The sequence below is a fragment of the Oncorhynchus mykiss genome, chromosome 2, assembly GCF_057628025.1.
Source record: "Oncorhynchus mykiss isolate SJ-2025 chromosome 2, ASM5762802v1, whole genome shotgun sequence".
In the NCBI taxonomy this organism is placed as follows: Eukaryota; Metazoa; Chordata; class Actinopteri; order Salmoniformes; family Salmonidae; genus Oncorhynchus; species Oncorhynchus mykiss.
Window position 1 is genome coordinate 1,772,501 of NC_143023.1, and position 19,088 is coordinate 1,791,588.

A 19,088-nucleotide genomic window follows, 5' to 3' on the forward strand; every position below is an offset into this window, starting at 1 on the left:
AGAACTGACCAACAGAAGACGTGTCCCTTGCCACAGTCCACAGCGGGCGCTCTGAGGAGAGGTAGACTGAACGGGTCCGAGGAGCTGCTACCCGGACCCCGGGATGAGAGACGCACCGCCCGCTCACAGCCCGCCTTGGGACACCAGCGGATAGCTGGGTTGTTCTCCACAAACGCCTGGGGGAAAGAAAATGTTTCTAAAAACACATGGATACAGTATCGATATTTAGCTCCAGGACTGAGGAAGAGAGAGCAGTGTTTTGGAACATAGTTGAAACATTTCTAAAACTGCAACATCTGTGCCACTTAGGACTGCGGGGATCATTACAGCACCGCCTGCTGTTGGGGCCGGCACCGCCTGCTGTTGGGGCCGCCTGCTGTTGGGGCCAGCACCGCCTGCTGTTGGGGCCAGCACCGCCTGCTGTTGGGGCCAGCACCGTCTGCTGTTGGGGCCAGCACCGTCTGCTGTATACCTCCGTGTGTGTGTGTACCTCCGTGTGTGTGTGTGTGTGTGTGTGTGTGTGTGTGTGTGTGTACCTTGATGTCGAACTGCAGGTAGCGCTTGTCCATCTCTCTGGAGACGACACTCTCTATGACCTCCACGGGAACCAGCTGGAAGCAGTCGTGCGCCGGGCAGAAGATGTTGTGAGCCTCCCCTTCCTGAATCTTCAGATTCAGAAACCTGACACACACACACCCACACACACACACACACACACACACACACAGAGACAGAGAGAGACAGAGACAGATAGACACAGAGACAGAGAGACAGAGAGAGACAGAGAGAGACAGAGACAAAGAGACACAGAGAGAGACAGAGACAGACAAACAGAGACAGAGAGAGACAGATAGACACAGAGACAGAGAGATAGAGAGAGAGAGACAGAAACAGAGACAGAGAGACAGAGAGAGACAGAGAGAGACAGAGACAAAGAGACACAGAGAGAGAGACAGACAGACAAACAGGGACAGACAAACAGCGACAGACAGACAAACAGGCGTTTAGAGTTAAGTATCCCACTAGTGGTTTATCTTCCCCCAGTTAATCACACTTAGACCCCGGAAAAAAAACTACTACGTTAAAATCAATGAAGAAACCCCAGAGATAAACTACCTGCATCCCAAAACAGCACCCTATTCCCCATGTAGTGCCCTTCATTTACAACAGGGCACTGGTCAAAAGTAGTGCACTACGTAGGGAATAGAAGGTGCCAGTTGGGACCCAAGCCATTGTTTTATGGAAGGGAATAAGCTCACCCTTCCCAGCATGCTCGGCAGAACTCGTGACCACACGACATGTGAACCGGTTCCTCGAAGATAGAGAGGGGGCACATACAGATACCACACTGTCGGAGAGACAGGGACAAGAACGCAATGTAAATGCTTACAGATCCATTGATATGATTGATTGATATGATTGATTGTGTTAACATAGTGCCATTCATCTTCAGGGAGGCCCAGCTCACATGGTCTTAATAGCTGCTTCGATATGTTTAGACAATCTATATAAAAACACTTAAACAATCTTTATGAACTTTTTTTTCTAAATAAAAAGGCCCAGGGAGAACAACACAGGACGGAAGAATGACAGGAATTTCACAGGAATTACAAAAAAGTCTCTTTTACAGCAAAATAAATGACAAAACTAAAAAACACACATGAAATAGCTGCTTAGATTGTCAGAGCATCAGGAGAAGAGAAACAACACACATGAAATAGCTGCTTAGATTGTCAGAGCATCAGGAGAAGAGAAACAACACACATGAAATAGCTGCTTAGATTGTCAGAGCATCAGGAGAAGAGAAACAACACACATGAAATAGCTGCTTAGATTGTCAGAGCATCAGGAGAAGAGAAACAACACACACAAGACTGATAGAATGACAGGCAATATTATACATTCTGTTTAGTACAAATTACATTTTTTAAAAACCCACAAATATCCTGCTTGGATACGTTTGAGGATGTGGCTACAGTGTAACAGCGTTCTCATTAACCAATACACTCTTTAAGACTTGACTATCTGTGATGGGTGGAGAACAACCGAGAAGATCGTTCGTCATAAATTGTGAATAAACATGTCTGCCTATTCCATTAAAACACAATGCATTTGCCCAGGCCTGATCTACTCCACACACTGCTGCCTTGTTGTAGAGTCTGAAGAGCAACAATGGACTGTGAGGCACCACACTGGAATTAAAACAACGACTCTATTGATCCCGGAAAGAAAAAAGCTTGTAATCCCGTCTACTGAAACCTTCAGAAAGGACCCTTGAGCAGAGAATTGGTCAATCAACAAAGCATGTAGCCTAACAGTTAGGTTCAGGACTTTTCGGCTGATAACGTCTGATTAGTTCAGTTTCCTGTCCAAGAGATGATATGTGATTTTCTCCACATCGTGGTTGTCTGACAGATTCATGCCACAACCCAATAAGCACTTAGAGTCTCTGTAGGAAAATGGGAGTGAGTCTCAATCCTGACTCACGGCTTCCTTTCCTCGTCTCTGACACATGAAACTGGGAGTGAGTCTCAATACTGACTCACGGCTTCCTTTCCTTGTCTCCGACACATGAAACTGGGAGTGAGTCTCAATGCTGACTCACGGCTTCCTTTCCTCGTCTCTGACACATGAAACTGGGAGTGAGTCTCCTTTTCACCAGAGACAACAGAGGAAAGGAAGCCACTCTACACTATTGAGATACACCCCAGTCTTTGATTAGATTAAATCTATAGGCACCTGTGTGTGTGTGTGTGTGTGTGTGTGTGTGTGTGTGTGTGTGTGTGTGTGTGTGTGTGTGTGTGTGTGTGTTCTGACATAGGTATATCTATTCTTAATCCAATCCTTACATATATTTACATGTATTTTGGGGATATGTTGTGAAACTGCTAGATATTACTAGTTAGATATTACTAGTTAGATATTACTAGTTAGATATTACTAGTTAGATATTACTAGTTAGATATTACTAGTTAGATATTACTACGCTGTCGGAGCTAGAAACACAAGCATTTCACTACACCCGCAATAACATCTGCTAACCATGTGTATGTGACCAATAACATCTGCTCACCTTTTATCTCTCTCTGTGTGTGTGTGTGTGTGTGTGTGTGTGTGTGTGTGTGTGTGTGTTCCCTGCCCTCACCGGTGTCCTTTCGTCGTCCCCGGGGGAGAGGCTGATCTCGTCAGGGGAGGTGATGGAGGAGCGGGTGGTCCTGGGGGTACGAGGGGACGGCAGGGTGTCCCAGGCGTTGTGCCCACTAGGAGGAGCACTGGGCATGTGGACCCCAGACCGCTGGCAGCATTCCTCAGCGTTAGACATCCAGGCCTCCAGCAGGTTCTCCCTGTCCCAGTCTACAGCAGGAGAGATAGAAAACACTAGTTAGATCATATCCTTTACAGTCTACAGCAGGTTCTCTAGGTCCCAGTCTACAGCAGGTTCTCCCTGTCCCAGTCTACAGCAGGAGAGATAGAAAACACTAGTTAGATCATATCCTTTACAGTCTACAGGAGGTTCTCTAGGTCCCAGTCTACAGCAGGTTCTCTAGGTCCCAGTCTACAGCAGGTTCTCTAGGTCCCAGTCTACAGCAGGTTCTCTAGGTCCCAGTCTACAGCAGGTTCTCTAGGTCCCAGTCTACAGCAGGTTCTCTAGGTCCCAGTCTACAGCAGGTTCTCTAGGTCCCAGTCTACAGCAGGTTCTCTCTGTCCCAGTCTACAGCAGGTTCCCTCTGTCCCAGTCTACAGCAGGTTCTCTAGGTCCCAGTCTACAGCAGGTTCTCTAGGTCCCAGTCTACAGCAGGTTCTCTAGGTCCCAGTCTACAGCAGGTTCTCTAGGTCCCAGTCTACAGCAGGTTCTCTAGGTCCCAGTCTACAGCAGGTTCTCTAGGTCCCAGTCTACAGCAGGTTCTCTCTGTCCCAGTCTACAGCAGGTTCCATCTGTCCCAGTCTACAGCAGGTTCTCTAGGTCCCAGTCTACAGCAGGTTCTCTAGGTCCCAGTCTACAGCAGGTTCTCTAGGTCCCAGTCTACAGCAGGTTCTCTAGGTCCCAGTCTACAGCAGGTTCTCTAGGTCCCAGTCTACAGCAGGTTCTCTAGGTCCCAGTCTACAGCAGGTTCTCTAGGTCCCAGTCTACAGCAGGAGAGATAGAAAACACTAGTTAGATCATATCCTTTACAGTCTACAGCAGGTTCTCTCTGTCCCAGTCTACAGCAGGTTCTCTAGGTCCCAGTCTACAGCAGGTTCTCTCTGTCCCAGTCTACAGCAGGTTCTCTAGGTCCCAGTCTACAGCAGGTTCTCTAGGTCCCAGTCTACAGCAGGAGAGATAGAAAACACTAGTTAGATCATATCCTTTACAGTCTACAGCAGGTTCTCTAGGTCCCAGTCTACAGCAGGTTCTCTAGGTCCCAGTCTACAGCAGGTTCTCTAGGTCCCAGTCTACAGCAGGAGAGATAGAAAACACTAGTTAGATCATATCCTTTACAATCTTAAGGCTGTACTCTCCACTACATCCTACAGCAGGTTCCCTCTGTCCCAGTCTACAGCAGGTTCTCTAGGTCCCAGTCTACAGCAGGTTCTCTAGGTCCCAGTCTAGAGCAGGTTCTCTCTGTCCCAGTCTACAGCAGGTTCTCTAGGTCCTAGGTCCTCTAGGTCCCAGGAGGATCCTAGTACCTACTGAGTCAACGTGTGGGGGTAAAGGTTAGTCGAGGTCATTTGCAAAGTGACCAGGCATTGATAATAAACAGCGAGTAGCAGCAGGGTAAAAAGGAAGGAAGGAAGGAAGGAAGGAAGAAAGGAAGGAAGGAAGGAAGGAAGAAGGTAAGTAAGTAAGTAAGTAAGTAAGTAAGTAAGTAGGTAGGTAGGTAGGTAGGCAGGTAGGCAGGTAGGCAGGTGTGTGTGTGTGGTCCATACCATGTGCTCTAAGCAGAGCCTCAGCAGTAAAGAGAGGGGTCTGCAGCATGTCTGCCGTCTCCACTATCAGCATGTCCTTCAGACGACGCAGCTCCTGAGGCCTCAGACCCTCGTATATCTGGAGGGAGAGAGAGACAGAGAGAGAGAGAGCGAGAGAGAGAGACAGACACAGAAACAGACAGACACAGAGAGAGACAGACACAGTGAGAGACAGACACAGAGAGAGACAGACACAGAGAGAGACAGACAGAGTGGAGAGACGAGAGAGACAGAGACAGAGAGAGAGAGACACACACCGAGTGGAGAGACGAGAGACAGACAGACGAGAGAGACAGAGACAGAGAGCAGGACAGTCACATGCATGGGACTCCAACACTAATAATGTTTCTATAGTGTGGCCAATAGCCCAGCAGTTGACAGTTCTGCCTGGCTGTTCAAGTGGTCAGCTCATTTCCTACAACAACATTGGACTGCAGTCAAAGACTGTATTGAAAAATACCTTCTCTATGCCTTCTGGGGCCAGACTGACGACATGGTGAGGTAACTACACTACAGTAAGGATATCTAGTATTTAGCCTACCTCTCTGTGGTCCAGAGCAGTATACTCTGCCTCTATGCCTTCTGGGATCAGACTGACGACATGGTGAGGTAACTACACTACAGTATCTCTCTACAGTAGGGATATCTAGTATTTAGCCTACCTCTCTGTGGTCCAGAGCAGTGTACTCTGCCTCTATGCCTTCTGGGACCAGACTGACGACATGGTGAGGTAACTACACTACAGTATCTCTCTACAGTAGGGATATCTAGTATCTAGCCTACCTCTCTGTGGTCCAGAGCAGTGTACTCTGCCTCTATGCTCTCTGGGACCAGACTGAAGACATGGTGATGTAACTACACTACAGTAGGGATTTCTAGTATCTAGCCTACCTCTCTGTGGTCCAGAGCAGTGTACTCTGCCTCTATGCTCTCTGGGGCCAGGCTGAAGACCATCCGAGACTCCAGGCTGAGGGCCAGCTCCTTGTAATGCTGCTTCTCTGCACAGTCACACGGCGTCTCACGGTCTTCATTCTCCGCAAACAGGTCCGCTTCCCTATTTACTAGAATCTAGAAGGAGGACAGAGAGAGAGAGGAGAGAGAGGAGAGAAAGAGAGGAGAGAGGAGAGAGAGAGAGGAGAGACAGTAGAGAGAGGAGAGAGAGGAGAGAGAGAGAGGAGAGACAGGAGAGACAGGAGAGAGAGGAGAGAGGAGAGAGAGACAGAGAGACAGAGAGAGATAGACAGAGAGAGAGAGAGAGAAGAGAAGAGACATGGCATTCATTGGAAAGAGAGAAAGAATAGTCAAAAAGGTGGGGTTTAATTAAAACACAGGAACCACAGCTGTGTGGAAGCAGCTACTTTCAATATACTTTGTATCCCTCATTCAGTGTTTCCTTTATCTTGGCAGTTACCTGTATATGAGATGTTAAGAGGAAAATCAACAAGACAGATTTTCCTTGTTGTGAAATCTGATCAGATCTACAGAGGTGCCCAGGACAGGGCTTCCCCAAGCCTGTTCCTGTAGAGCTACAGTCCTATAGGTTCACACCAAGCCTGTTCCTGGAGAACTACCTCCTATAGGTTCACTCCAAGCCTGTTCCTGGAGAACTACCATCCTATAGGTTCACTCCAAGCCTGTTCCTGTAGAACTACAGTCATATAGGTTCACTCCAAGCCTGTTCCTGGAGAACTACAGTCCTATAGGTTCACTCCAAGCCTGTTCCTGGAGAACTACCATCCTATAGGTTCACTCCAAGCCTGTTCCTGTAGAACTACAGTCATATAGGTTCACTCCAAGTCTGTTCCTGGAGAACTACCATCCTATAGGTTCACTCCAACCCTGTTCCTGTAGAACTACAGTCCTATAGGTTCACTCCAACCCTGTTCCTGGAGAGCTACAGTCCTATAGGTTCACTCCAAGCCTGTTCCTGTAGAACTACAGTCATTTAGGTTCACTCCAAACCTGTTCCTGGAGAACTACAGTCCTATAGGTTCACTCCAAGCCTGTTCCTGTAGAACTACAGTCATTTAGGTTCACTCCAAGCCTGTTCCTGGAGAACTACAGTCCTATAGGTTCACTCCAAGCCTGTTCCTGGAGAACTACCATCCTATAGGTTCACTCCAAGCCTGTTCCTGTAGAACTACAGTCATATAGGTTCACTCCAAGTCTGTTCCTGGAGAACTACCATCCTATAGGTTCACTCCAACCCTATTCCTGTAGAACTACAGTCCTATAGGTTCACTCCAACCCTGTTCCTGGAGAACTACAGTCCTATAGGTTCACTCCAACCCTAATCTAGCACACCTGATTCTAATAATTAGCAGTTCATTTTTTTTAAATCAGGTTGAAGTGAAAACCTACAGGAGGGTAGCTCTCCTGGAACAGGGTTGGAGAGCCCTGGCTTGGGAAAGGGGATTTAGGGAACAAGTGTCTATGGGGCAGGGCTATGGGAAGTGTCTATGGGGTAGGGCTATGAGAAGTGTCTAAGGGGCAGGGCTATGGGGTAGGGCTATGGGAAGTGTCTATGGGGCAGGGCTATGGGAAGTGTCTAAGGGGTAGGGCTATGGGAAGTGTCTAAGGGGCAGGGCTATGGGAAGTGTCTAAGGGGCAGGGCTATGAGAAGTGTCTAAGGGGCAGGGCTATAGGAAGTGTCTAAGGGGCAGCGCTATGAGAAGTGTCTAAGGGGTAGCGCTATGAGAAGTGTCTAAGGGGCAGGGCTATGAGAAGTGTCTAAGGGGCAGGGCTATGAGAAGTGTCTAAGGGGTAGGGCTATGAGAAGTGTCTAAGGGGCAGGGCTATGAGAAGTGTCTAAGGGGCAGGGCTATGAGAAGTGTCTAAGGGGCAGGGCTATGGGAAGTGTCTAAGGGGCAGGGCTATGGGGTAGGGCTATGGGAAGTGTCTAAGGGGCAGGGCTATGAGAAGTGTTTAAGGGGTAGGGCTATGAGAAGTGTCTAAGGGGCAGGGCTATGGGAAGTGTCTAAGGGGCAGGGCTATATGGTAGGGCTATGGGAAGTGCCTACGGGTTAGGGCTATGTGGTAGGGCTATGGGAAGTGACTAGTAGAAGTGTCTAAGGGGCAGGGCTATAGGATGTGTCTAAGGGGCAGCGCTATGAGAAGTGTCTAAGGGGTTGCGCTATGAGAAGTGTCTAAGGGGCAGGGCTATGAGAAGTGTCTAAGGGGCAGGGCTATGGGAAGTGTCTATGGGGTAGCACTATGAGAAGTGTCTAAGGGGCAGGGCTATGAGAAGTGTCTAAGGGGTAGGGCTATGGGGTAGGGCTATTAGAAGTGTCTAAGGGGCAGGGCTATGGGAAGTGTCTAAGGGGTAGGGCTATGAGAAGTGTCTAAGGGGCAGGGCTATGAGAAGTGTCTAAGGGGCAGGGCTATGAGAAGTGTCTAAGGGGCAGGGCTATGGGAAGTGTCTATGGGGTAGCACTATGAGAAGTGTCTAAGGGGCAGGGCTATGAGAAGTGTCTAAGGGGTAGGGCTATGGGGTAGGGCTATGAGAAGTGTCTAAGGGGCAGGGCTATGAGAAGTGTCTAAGGGGTAGGGCTATGAGAAGTGTCTAAGGGGCAGGGCTATGAGAAGTGTCTAAGGGGCAGGGCTATGAGAAGTGTCTAAGGGGCAGGGCTATGAGAAGTGTCTAAGGGGTAGGGCTATGAGAAGTGTCTAAGGGGTAGGGCTATGAGAAGTGTCTAAGGGGCAGGGCTATGAGAAGTGTCTAAGGGGCAGGGCTATGAGAAGTGTCTAAGGGGTAGGGCTATGGGGTAGGGCTATGAGAAGTGTCTAAGGGGTAGGGCTATGAGAAGTGTCTAAGGGGCAGGGCTATGAGAAGTGTCTAAGGGGCAGGGCTATGAGAAGTGTCTAAGGGGCAGGGCTATGGGGTAGGGCTATGAGAAGTGTCTAAGGGGCAGGGCTATGGGGTAGGGCTATGAGAAGTGTCTAAGGGGCAGGGCTATGAGAAGTGTCTAAGGGGCAGGGCTATGAGAAGTGTCTAAGGGGCAGGGCTATGAGAAGTGTCTAAGGGGCAGGGCTATGAGAAGTGTCTAAGGGGCAGGGCTATGGGAAGTGTCTAAGGGGTAGGGCTATGGGAAGTGTCTAAGGGGCAGGGCTATGAGAAGTGTCTAAGGGGCAGGGCTATGAGAAGTGTCTAAGGGGCAGGGCTATGAGAAGTGTCTAAGGGGCAGGGCTATGGGAAGTGTCTAAGGGGTAGGGCTATGGGAAGTGTCTAAGGGGTAGGGCTATGGGAAGTGTCTAAGGGGCAGGGCTATGAGAAGTGTCTAAGGGGCAGGGCTATGGGGTAGGGCTATTAGAAGTGTCTAAGGGGCAGGGCTATGGGAAGTGTCTAAGGGGCAGGGCTATGAGAAGTGTCTAAGGGGCAGGGCTATGAGAAGTGTCTAAGGGGCAGGACTATGAGAAGTGTCTAAGGGGCAGGGCTATGAGAAGTGTCTAAGGGGCAGGGCTATGAGAAGTGTCTAAGGGGCAGGGCTATGAGAAGTGTCTAAGGGGCAGGGCTATGAGAAGTGTCTAAGGGGTAGGGCTATGAGAAGTGTCTAAGGGGCAGGGCTATGAGAAGTGTCTAAGGGGCAGGGCTATGGGGTAGGGCTATTAGAAGTGTCTAAGGGGTAGGGCTATGAGAAGTGTCTAAGGGGCAGGGCTATGAGAAGTGTCTAAGGGGCAGGGCTATGAGAAGTGTCTAAGGGGCAGGGCTATGAGAAGTGTCTAAGGGGCAGGGCTATGAGAAGTGTCTAAGGGGCAGGGCTATGAGAAGTGTCTAAGGGGCAGGGCTATGGGAAGTGTCTAAGGGGCAGGACTATGAGAAGTGTCTAAGGGGCAGGGCTATGAGAAGTGTCTAAGGGGCAGGGCTATGAGAAGTGTCTAAGGGGCAGGGCTATGAGAAGTGTCTAAGGGGCAGGGCTATGAGAAGTGTCTAAGGGGCAGGGCTATGGGAAGTGTCTAAGGGGCAGGGCTATGAGAAGTGTTTAAGGGGCGGGGCTATGAGAAGTGTCTAAGGGGCAGGGCTATGAGAAGTGTCTAAGGGGCAGGGCTATGAGAAGTGTCTAAGGGGCAGGGCTATGAGAAGTGTCTAAGGGGCAGGGCTATGGGAAGTGTCTAAGGGGTAGGGCTATGGGAAGTGTCTAAGGGGCAGGGCTATGAGAAGTGTCTAAGGGGCAGGGCTATGAGAAGTGTCTAAGGGGCAGGGCTATGAGAAGTGTCTAAGGGGCAGGGCTATGGGAAGTGTCTAAGGGGTAGCGCTATGAGAAGTGTCTAAGGGGCAGGGCTATGAGAAGTGTCTAAGGGGCAGGGCTATGAGAAGTGTCTAAGGGGCAGGGCTATGGGGTAGGGCTATGAGAAGTGTCTAAGGGGCAGGGCTATGAGAAGTGTCTAAGGGGCGGGGCTATGAGAAGTGTCTAAGGGGCAGGGCTATGAGAAGTGTCTAAGGGGCAGGACTATGAGAAGTGTCTAAGGGGCAGGGCTATGAGAAGTGTCTAAGGGGCAGGGCTATGAGAAGTGTCTAAGGGGCAGGGCTATGAGAAGTGTCTAAGGGGCAGGGCTATGAGAAGTGTCTAAGGGGCAGGGCTATGAGAAGTGTCTATGAGTTAGGGCTATGAGAAGTGTCTAAGGGGCAGGGCTATGAGAAGTGTCTAAGGGCCAGGGCTATGAGAAGTGTCTAAGGGCCAGGGCTATGAGAAGTGTCTAAGGGGCAGGGCTATGAGAAGTGTCTAAGGGGCAGGGCTATGAGAAGTGTCTAAGGGGCAGGGCTATGAGAAGTGTCTAAGGGGCAGGGCTATGGGAAGTGTCTAAGGGGCAGGGCTATGAGAAGTGTCTAAGGGGCGGGGCTATGAGAAGTGTCTAAGGGGCGGGGCTATGAGAAGTGTCTAAGGGGCAGGGCTATGAGAAGTGTCTAAGGGGCAGGGCTATGAGAAGTGTCTAAGGGGCAGGGCTATGAGAAGTGTCTAAGGGGCGGGGCTATGAGAAGTGTCTAAGGGGCAGGGCTATGAGAAGTGTCTAAGGGGCGGGGCTATGAGAAGTGTCTAAGGGGCGGGGCTATGAGAAGGGGTTCGCACCTCAACACACTTCTTCAACCCCGAGGCGGCTGCGTAGTGCAGCGATGTGTTCTTCTTGTTGTCAGTGGAGTTGACGTTGGCGTTCTCATACTCTCCCTGGTCCAGCTTGGCTCCGGTCCATTTCAGGATGATCTGGAGACACTCTGCCCTCTTCATCTCGTCCAGCTCGGGCCGGGCCAGCCGCGGCTGCAGAGGCCCCTCCCCCATTAGGATCTGGGGGCCCATACAGAGGAGATGGAGGGACGTCTCATTGTGAACGTTACGCTTGTTGGGGTTGCCGTCCTTACTGAAGAGAAAGGACCTGGTGGAGAGGGGAGGGGAGGGGACATGGTTTACTTGGTACTTATATGACCGTTTTGAAAATTTCACCATCACCCTTAAAGGGATTGTTCAGGATTTTGGCAATGAGGCTCTACGTCTACTTCCCCAGATTCAGATGAACTTGTGGATACCATTTTTGATGTCTCTCCATCCAGTATGAAGGAAGTTAGAGGTAGTTTCACTTTCCAATGCTAACTAGTGTTAGCGCAATGGCTGGAAGTCTATGGGAACGGCTAGCATGCTAGCACTCAGACTATTTTACTATAGTGAAGTCATATTTGATGTGTATATACAGTATATATATACACAGTGGGGCAAAAAAGTATTTAGTCAGCCACCAATTGTGCAATTTCTCCCACTTAAAAAGATGAGAGAGGCCTGTAATTTTCATCATAGGAACACTTCAACTGTGACAGACAAAATGAGAGAAAAAAAATTCCAGAAAATCACATTGTAGGATTTTTAATGAATTTATTTGCAAATTATTTATTTGCAAACACACACACACACACACCTCACATGAGATGACTAGCCTATTAAAATCTTGATCTGACTCTATAATGAAGAATAGCAATATACAAAAGACTACAGTTTTATTTCACCTTTATTTAACCAGGTCGGACCGTATTTCACCTTTATTTAACCAGGTCGGCCCAGATTTCACCTTTATTTAACCAGGTCGGCCCGTATTTCACCTTTATTTAACCAGGTCGGCCCGTATTTCACCTTTATTTAACCAGGTCGGCCCGTATTTCACCTTTATTTAACCAGGTCGGCCCAGATTTCACCTTTATTTAACCAGGTCGGCCCAGATTTCACCTTTATTTAACCAGGTCGGCCCGTATTTCACCTTTATTTAACCAGGTCGGCCCGTATTTCACCTTTATTTAACCAGGTCGGCCCGTATTTCACCTTTATTTAACCAGGTCGGCCCGTATTTCACCTTTATTTAACCAGGTCGGCCCGTATTTCACCGTTATTTAACCAGGTCGGCCCGTATTTCACCTTTATTTAACCAGGTCGGCCCAGATTTCACCTTTATTTAACCAGGTCGGCCCAGATTTCACCTTTATTTAACCAGGTCGGCCCGTATTTCACCTTTATTTAACCAGGTCGGCCCGTATTTCACCTTTATTTAACCAGGTCGGCCCGTATTTCACCTTTATTTAACCAGGTCGGCCCGTATTTCACCTTTATTTAACCAGGTCGGCCCGTATTTCACCTTTATTTAACCAGGTCGGCCCAGATTTCACCTTTATTTAACCAGGTCGGCCCGTATTTCACCTTTATTTATCCAGGTCGGCCCGTATTTCACCTTTATTTAACCAGGTATTTCACCTTTATTTAACCAGGTCGGCCCGTATTTCACCTTTATTTAACCAGGTCGTTCCGTATTTCACCCTCATTTAACCAGGAAGGCCCGTATTTCACCTTTATTTAACCAGGTCGGCCCGTATTTCACCTTTATTTAACCAGGTCGGCCCGTATTTCACCTTTATTTAACCAGGTCGGCCCAGATTTCACCTTTATTTAACCAGGTCGGCCCGTATTTCACCTTTATTTATCCAGGTCGGCCCGTATTTCACCTTTATTTAACCAGGTCGGCCCGTATTTCACCTTTATTTAACCAGGTCGGCCCGTATTTCACCTTTATTTAACCAGGTCGTTCCGTATTTCACCCTCATTTAACCAGGAAGGCCCGTATTTCACCTTTATTTAACCAGGTCGGCCCGTATTTCACCTTTATTTAACCAGGTCGTTCCGTATTTCACCCTCATTTAACCAGGAAGGCCCGTATTTCACCTTTATTTAACCAGGTCGGCCCGTATTTCACCTTTATTTAACCAGGTCGGCCCGTATTTCACCTTTAATTAACCAGGTCGGCCCGTTGAGAACACCTTTATTTAACCAGGTAGGCCAGTTGAGAACAGAGGTCACGGGAGAAATGAAGAAACCATGGCTCGTGCCAGGGCCCAGAGGTCATGGGAGAGATGAAGAAACCATGGCTCGTGCCACAGCCCAGAGGTCATGGGAGAGATGAAGAAACCATGGCTCGTGCCAGGGCCCAGAGGTCATGGGAGAGATGAAGAAACCATGGCTCGTGCCAGGGCCCAGAGGTCATGGGAGAGATGAAGAAACCATGGCTCGTGCCAGGGCCCAGAGGTCATGGGAGAGATGAAGAAACCATGGCTCGTGCCAGGGCCCAGAGGTCATGGGAGAGATGAAGAATGCCAGGGACCAGAGGTCATGGGAGAGATGAAGAAACCATGGCTCGTGCCAGGGCCCAGAGGTCATGGGAGAGAAGAAGAAACCATGGCTCGTGCCAGGGCCCAGAGGTCACGGGAGAGATGAAGAAACCATGGCTCGTGCCAGGGCCCAGAGGTCATGGGAGAGAAGAAGAATGAGTGTTGGTTTCTCACCACAGCAAGTCAGGAACATAAGAGAAAGAACAATGAATCTAAGACACCTTCATAACATCTGAGTTGTTTGGATTCAAATTCTGACTCGTTGACCAATAGTATTACTGTAAAAGTTAACCTCAGATATCAAACCAATAGGATGTAACCTCAGCTCCTCAGAGGGGGTTGGAGAGATCAACACAGAGAATGCTGAATTCCTACGAGAACGAAGAGAATGCTGAATTCCTAAGAGAACGCTGAATTCCTAAGAGAACACAGAGAATGTTGAATTCCTAAGAGAACACAGAGAATGTTGAATTCCTAAGAGAACACAGAGAATGCTGAATTCCTAAGAGAACGAAGAGAATGTTGAATTCCTAAGAGAACGAAGAGAATGCTGAATTCCTAAGAGAATGCTGAATTCCTAAGAGAACATGGAGAATGTTGAATTCCTAAGAGAACACAGAGAATGCTGAATTCCTAAGAGAACGAAGAGAATGCTGAATTCTTAAGAGAACAAAGAGAATGCTGAATTCCTAAGAGAACGAAGAGAATGTTGAATTCCTAAGGGAACGCAGAGAATGTTGAATTCCTAAGAGAACGCAGAGAATGCTGAAATCCTAAGAGAACGAAGAGAATGCTGAAATCCTAAGAGAACGCAGAGAATGCTGAATTCCTAAGAGAACACAGAGAATGCTGAATTCCTAAGAGAACACAGAGAATGAAGAATTCCTAAGAGAACGCAGAGAATGCTGAATTCCTAAGAGAACGAAGAGAATGCTGAATTCCTAAGAGAACGAAGAGAATGTTGAATTCCTAAGAGAACGAAGAGAATGCTGAATTCCTAAGAGAATGCTGAATTCCTAAGAGAACATGGAGAATGTTGAATTCCTAAGAGAACACAGAGAATGCTGAATTCCTAAGAGAACGAAGAGAATGCTGAATTCTTAAGAGAACAAAGAGAATGCTGAATTCCTAAGAGAACGAAGAGAATGTTGAATTCCTAAGGGAACGCAGAGAATGTTGAATTCCTAAGAGAACGCAGAGAATGCTGAAATCCTAAGAGAACGAAGAGAATGCTGAAATCCTAAGAGAACGCAGAGAATGCTGAATTCCTAAGAGAACACAGAGAATGCTGAATTCCTAAGAGAACACAGAGAATGAAGAATTCCTAAGAGAACGCAGAGAATGCTGAATTCCTAAGAGAACACAGAGAATGCTGAATTCCTAAGAGAACACAAAGAATGCTGAATTCCTAAGAGAACACAGAGAATGCTGAATTCCTAAGAGAACGCAGAGAATGCTGAATTCCTAAGAGAACACAGAGAATGCTGAGTTCCTAAGAGAACACAGATGATAGTCTTGCATCCAGTTGATGAGAAGAGTCCCTTCGGGGACTGCCCTACATCATGACCACCTGACTGTCTGAAAGTGGGGGTGCAATTGTCTTTAAAAATGATAATATAATTAAAACATTTTAAATGTATTCATTTTAAACCATATTTCTGAACAGAACACACCTATTTTTCTTAGGTTCTGCCACTAATTATATTGAACGAGTACTCAAATAATAAAAAATGTAATGGTGCCTTTATCTAGGCCTATAAGCCAACAGAGCTCAACCATGCCTAATGTATCATAACCATCACAGATAACAAATCATAAAAAATCGCTACATTTCCTCATATATACAGAGCCTTCAAAAAAATATTCACACCCCTTGACTTTCTCCACATTTTGTTGTGTTAAGCCTGAATTTAAAAAATGGATTCAATTCAGATGTTGTCATCTCTGACCTACACACAATACCGCATAATGTTGAAGTGGAATTTCACCCATTAATTATGAATGAAAAGCTGAAATGTCTTGAGTAAAGAAGTACACAAACCCCTTGTTATTACAAGCCTAAATAAGCTCAAGGAGTAAAACTTTGCTTAACAAGTCACATAATAAGTTGCAATTTCAAGCACAAAGACGAGGGAGCTTTTCCAATGCCTTGAAAAACAAGTAGGCCTACGAACCAGCAGAGTCAACACGTAGGCCTACGGACCAGCAGAGTCAACACATAGGCCTACGGACCAGCAGAGTCAACACGTAGGTCTACGGACCAGCAGAGTCAACATGTAGGGCTACGGACCAGCAGAGTCAACACATAGGCCTACGGACCAGCAGAGTCAACACGTAGGTCTACGGACCAGCAGAGTCAACATGTAGGGCTACGGACCAGCAGAGTCAACACATAGGCCTACGGACCAGCAGAGTCAACACGTAGGACTACGGACAAGCAGAGTCAACATGTAGACCACTAGAGTCAACATGTAGGACTACGGACCAGCAGAGTCAACATGTAGGCCTACGAACCAGCAGAGTCAACATGTAGGTCTACGGACCAGCAGAGTCAACATGTAGGCCTACGGACCAGCAGAGAGTCAACATGTAGGCCTACGGACCAGCAGAGTCAACATGTAGGCCTACGGACCAGCAGAGTCAACATGTAGGCCTACGGACCAGCAGAGTCAACATGTAGGCCTACGGACCAGCAGTCAACATGTAGGCCTACGGACCAGCAGAGTCAACATGTAGGCCTACGGACCAGCAGAGTCAACATGTAGGCCTACGCCCCAGCAGAGTCAACATGTAGGCCTACGGACCAGCAGAGTCAACATGTAGGCCTACGGACCAGCAGAGTCAACATGTAGGCCTACGCCCCAGCAGAGTCAACATGTAGGCCTACGGACCAGCAGAGTCAACATGTAGGCCTACGGACCAGCAGAGTCAACATGTAGGAATATGGACCACTAGAGTCAACATGTAGGACTATGGAACACTGGAGATGAAGCAAATTAACATTGGCTTCAAGAAAAAAATGAAAAAAAAAATTCTGAGCACATTCCACCAAATCATTTTCCTGTATTTAAATCTATTTAAAAAAAGTGACAAGGGTAGAAATGGCTTATTTGGTCGAGATTTTACTTACCAAAGCAGAGACTAAATATCCTGTGCTTTTTAATTTTTTCATTGCCAGTAGGCGTATACAGGCGACATCGTAACCGCGAAGCACATATCGGGGCTCAGCCAGGACTGTTACTTTAGTAACTGAATGAAAACATTTTAAATAATGTGATTTAACCAATTGATGTAGGGGTAAAATAGATAGCAAAAAAAATGATAAAATGATGTTTTATATTTTTTATATATACAGGTTTAATCATGTAGTATTAAGGTCTAGTGAATATTTCTCAGTATCTACTTGAGAGCTACTCATTGACGGCCCCCGAGCTACCAGACACACAGTTTTCTACTGTGGTACAACCCTTTGGTAAGCTGATGGAAGGCTACTCTTGAGTCAATGGGAGAATCTCAAATGCATTCTCAAAACCCATTGGATGTGAAAGCCAGAGGTCCATTCCTTCTGACCTTTCTCCTCCAAATCAAAGGTTTTGAGAAGGAAGTGAGGAGAGAGGACGTGAGCAAATTGAGATTCTCCCACTGACTCAACAGTAGCCTCCCAGAGGCTGTGGACACGGAGAAACCGCAGCCCGTAACTCATCATGGTTCGGCAAAGTGAAATATCAATTTGTTCGTGATTCACGGGGGGGGGCGTCGGTCAGAGTAGCAATCCTGTGGGAACAGTTAACAGACAAGATGGCGGTTGTTCTCCACAGTAATGGTTAGGCCAGGGGCTAATGTCAGCTCCACTGTTGTTACGATGAAAACACTCTTATCTGACTTTAACCGTTTGACTCATTTATCCTCTCTACGGTCTAGAAAACCCCCCCTCATGTCCACAGTCATAACCAACCACCGTCTACAGAGGACCACTGCCACTAGTATCGATGGCCGACAATCGATTACAAATAACAGCATAGAATTAAACGTCTCTCTGGGCGTGTGATGAACTCAAAAGAGTGCTGAAGCAGGAGTACACACAGCTACTCTGACAGGCTCAGCCAATAACACCAAGTCTGTGTATGTAGGCTGCCTGGTCAAAAGAAGTGCACTACGTAGAGGATAAGAAGCCATTTGAGACACATCCACAAGTAAAAATGACAGTATGATGAAGAATGCTGGAAAAATGAAGAGTCTCCGTGTCAATGTAGTTCGCTGCAAGTTGTCCTAGAGAAATAACACACACACACACCCTATTAAACATTCATATAATGTATAGCACTAAGTAGTAGCTAAGTAGTTACTGAGTAGTAGCTAAGTAGTAGCTTTCTAGAAACTGGTACCCTGATACAGAACTACATGCTGTTGAAATCCTTCAGAAAATGTTACATTTAATGGAATATTATTTAACTAGGCAAGTCAGTTAAGAACAAATTCTTATTTACAATGACGGCCGACCGGGGAACAGTGGGTTAACTGCCTTGTTCAGGGGGGCAGAATGACACATTTATACCTTGTCAGCTCGGGGGATTCGATCTAGCAACCTTTCGGTAAACTGGCCCAACGCTCTAACCGTTAGGCTACCTGCCAAACGCTCTAACCACTAGGCTACCTGCCCAACGCTCTAACCGCTAGACTACCTGCACAACGCTCTAACCGCTAGGCTACCTGCCCAACGCTCTAACCGCTAGGCTACCTGCCCAACGCTCTAACCGCTAGGCTACCTGCCCAACGCTCTAACCGCTAGGCTACCTGCCCAACGCTCTAACCACTAGGCTACCTGCCCAACGCTCTAACCGCTAGGCTACCTGCCCAACGCTCTAACCGCTAGGCTACCTGCCCAACGCTCTAACCGCTAGGCTACCTGCCCAACGCTCTAACCGCTAGGCTACCTGCCCAGCGCTCTTACCACTTGGCTACCTGCCCAGCGCTCTAACCACTAGGCTACCATGCCGACCCCTCTAACCACTAGGTTACATTGCCGACCCCTCTAACCACTAGGTTACCATGCCGACCCCTCTAACCACTAGGTTACCATGCCGACCCCTCTAACCACTAGGTTACCATGCCGACCCCTCTAACCACTAGGTTACCATGCCGACCCCTCTAACCAATAGGCTACCAGCCCAGCGCTCTAACCACTAGGCTACAATGCCGACCCCTCTAACCAATAGGCTACCTGCCCAACGCTCTAACCGCTAGGCTACCTGCCCAACGCTCTAACCACTAGGCTACCTGCCCAACGCTCTAACCACTAGGCTACCATGCCGACCCCTCTAACCACTAGGTTACCATGCCGACCCCTCTAACCAATAGGCTACCTGCCCAACGCTCTAACCACTAGGCTACCTGCCCAACGCTCTAACCACTAGGCTACCTGCCCAGCGCTCTAACCACTAGGCTACCTGCCCAACGCTCTAACCACTAGGCTACCTGCCCAGCGCTCTAACCAATAGGCTACCTGCCC

General features: G+C 47.9%; 1 protein-coding gene and 1 long non-coding RNA gene across 6 annotated transcripts in view; one reads left to right on the forward strand and one right to left on the reverse strand.

The window, feature by feature from the left end:
* Nucleotides 1-19,088, reverse strand: part of LOC110516483 (ankyrin repeat and IBR domain-containing protein 1) — a 74,513-nt gene that overhangs the window by 36,294 nt on the left and 19,131 nt on the right. For 2 of the 3 annotated variants that reach the window (XR_016490611.1, XM_090215909.1), the window contains exons 3-9: nucleotides 11,013-11,313; nucleotides 5,839-6,015; nucleotides 4,909-5,026; nucleotides 3,146-3,354; nucleotides 1,260-1,348; nucleotides 537-681; nucleotides 10-176 (exon numbers count right to left, since the gene is read on the reverse strand). Coding sequence is in view for 2 of the 3 variants with exons in the window: in XM_090215909.1 (XP_090072035.1) it covers nucleotides 10-176; nucleotides 537-681; nucleotides 1,260-1,348; nucleotides 3,146-3,354; nucleotides 4,909-5,026; nucleotides 5,839-6,015; nucleotides 11,013-11,313 (1,206 nt within the window). In the remaining variant the exon portion in view is untranslated. Of the gene's footprint in view, nucleotides 1-9; nucleotides 177-536; nucleotides 682-1,259; nucleotides 1,349-3,145; nucleotides 3,355-4,908; nucleotides 5,027-5,609; nucleotides 5,686-5,838; nucleotides 6,016-11,012; nucleotides 11,314-19,088 lie in introns of those variants that run through there. The other variant, XM_090215914.1, reaches the window with a different exon arrangement.
* On the forward strand, nucleotides 3,345-4,544 carry LOC149984747 (uncharacterized). Of its 3 annotated transcripts, none has more exons than XR_016490614.1 (3): nucleotides 3,345-3,412; nucleotides 4,112-4,195; nucleotides 4,300-4,392. It is a non-coding gene; the product is annotated as an uncharacterized LOC149984747 (long non-coding RNA). The 3 variants fall into 3 exon arrangements; XR_016490612.1 differs by lacking the exon at nucleotides 3,345-3,412 and adding an exon at nucleotides 3,426-3,513; XR_016490615.1 differs by lacking the exon at nucleotides 3,345-3,412 and adding an exon at nucleotides 4,418-4,544 and having other exon boundaries at nucleotides 4,099-4,195; nucleotides 4,300-4,365.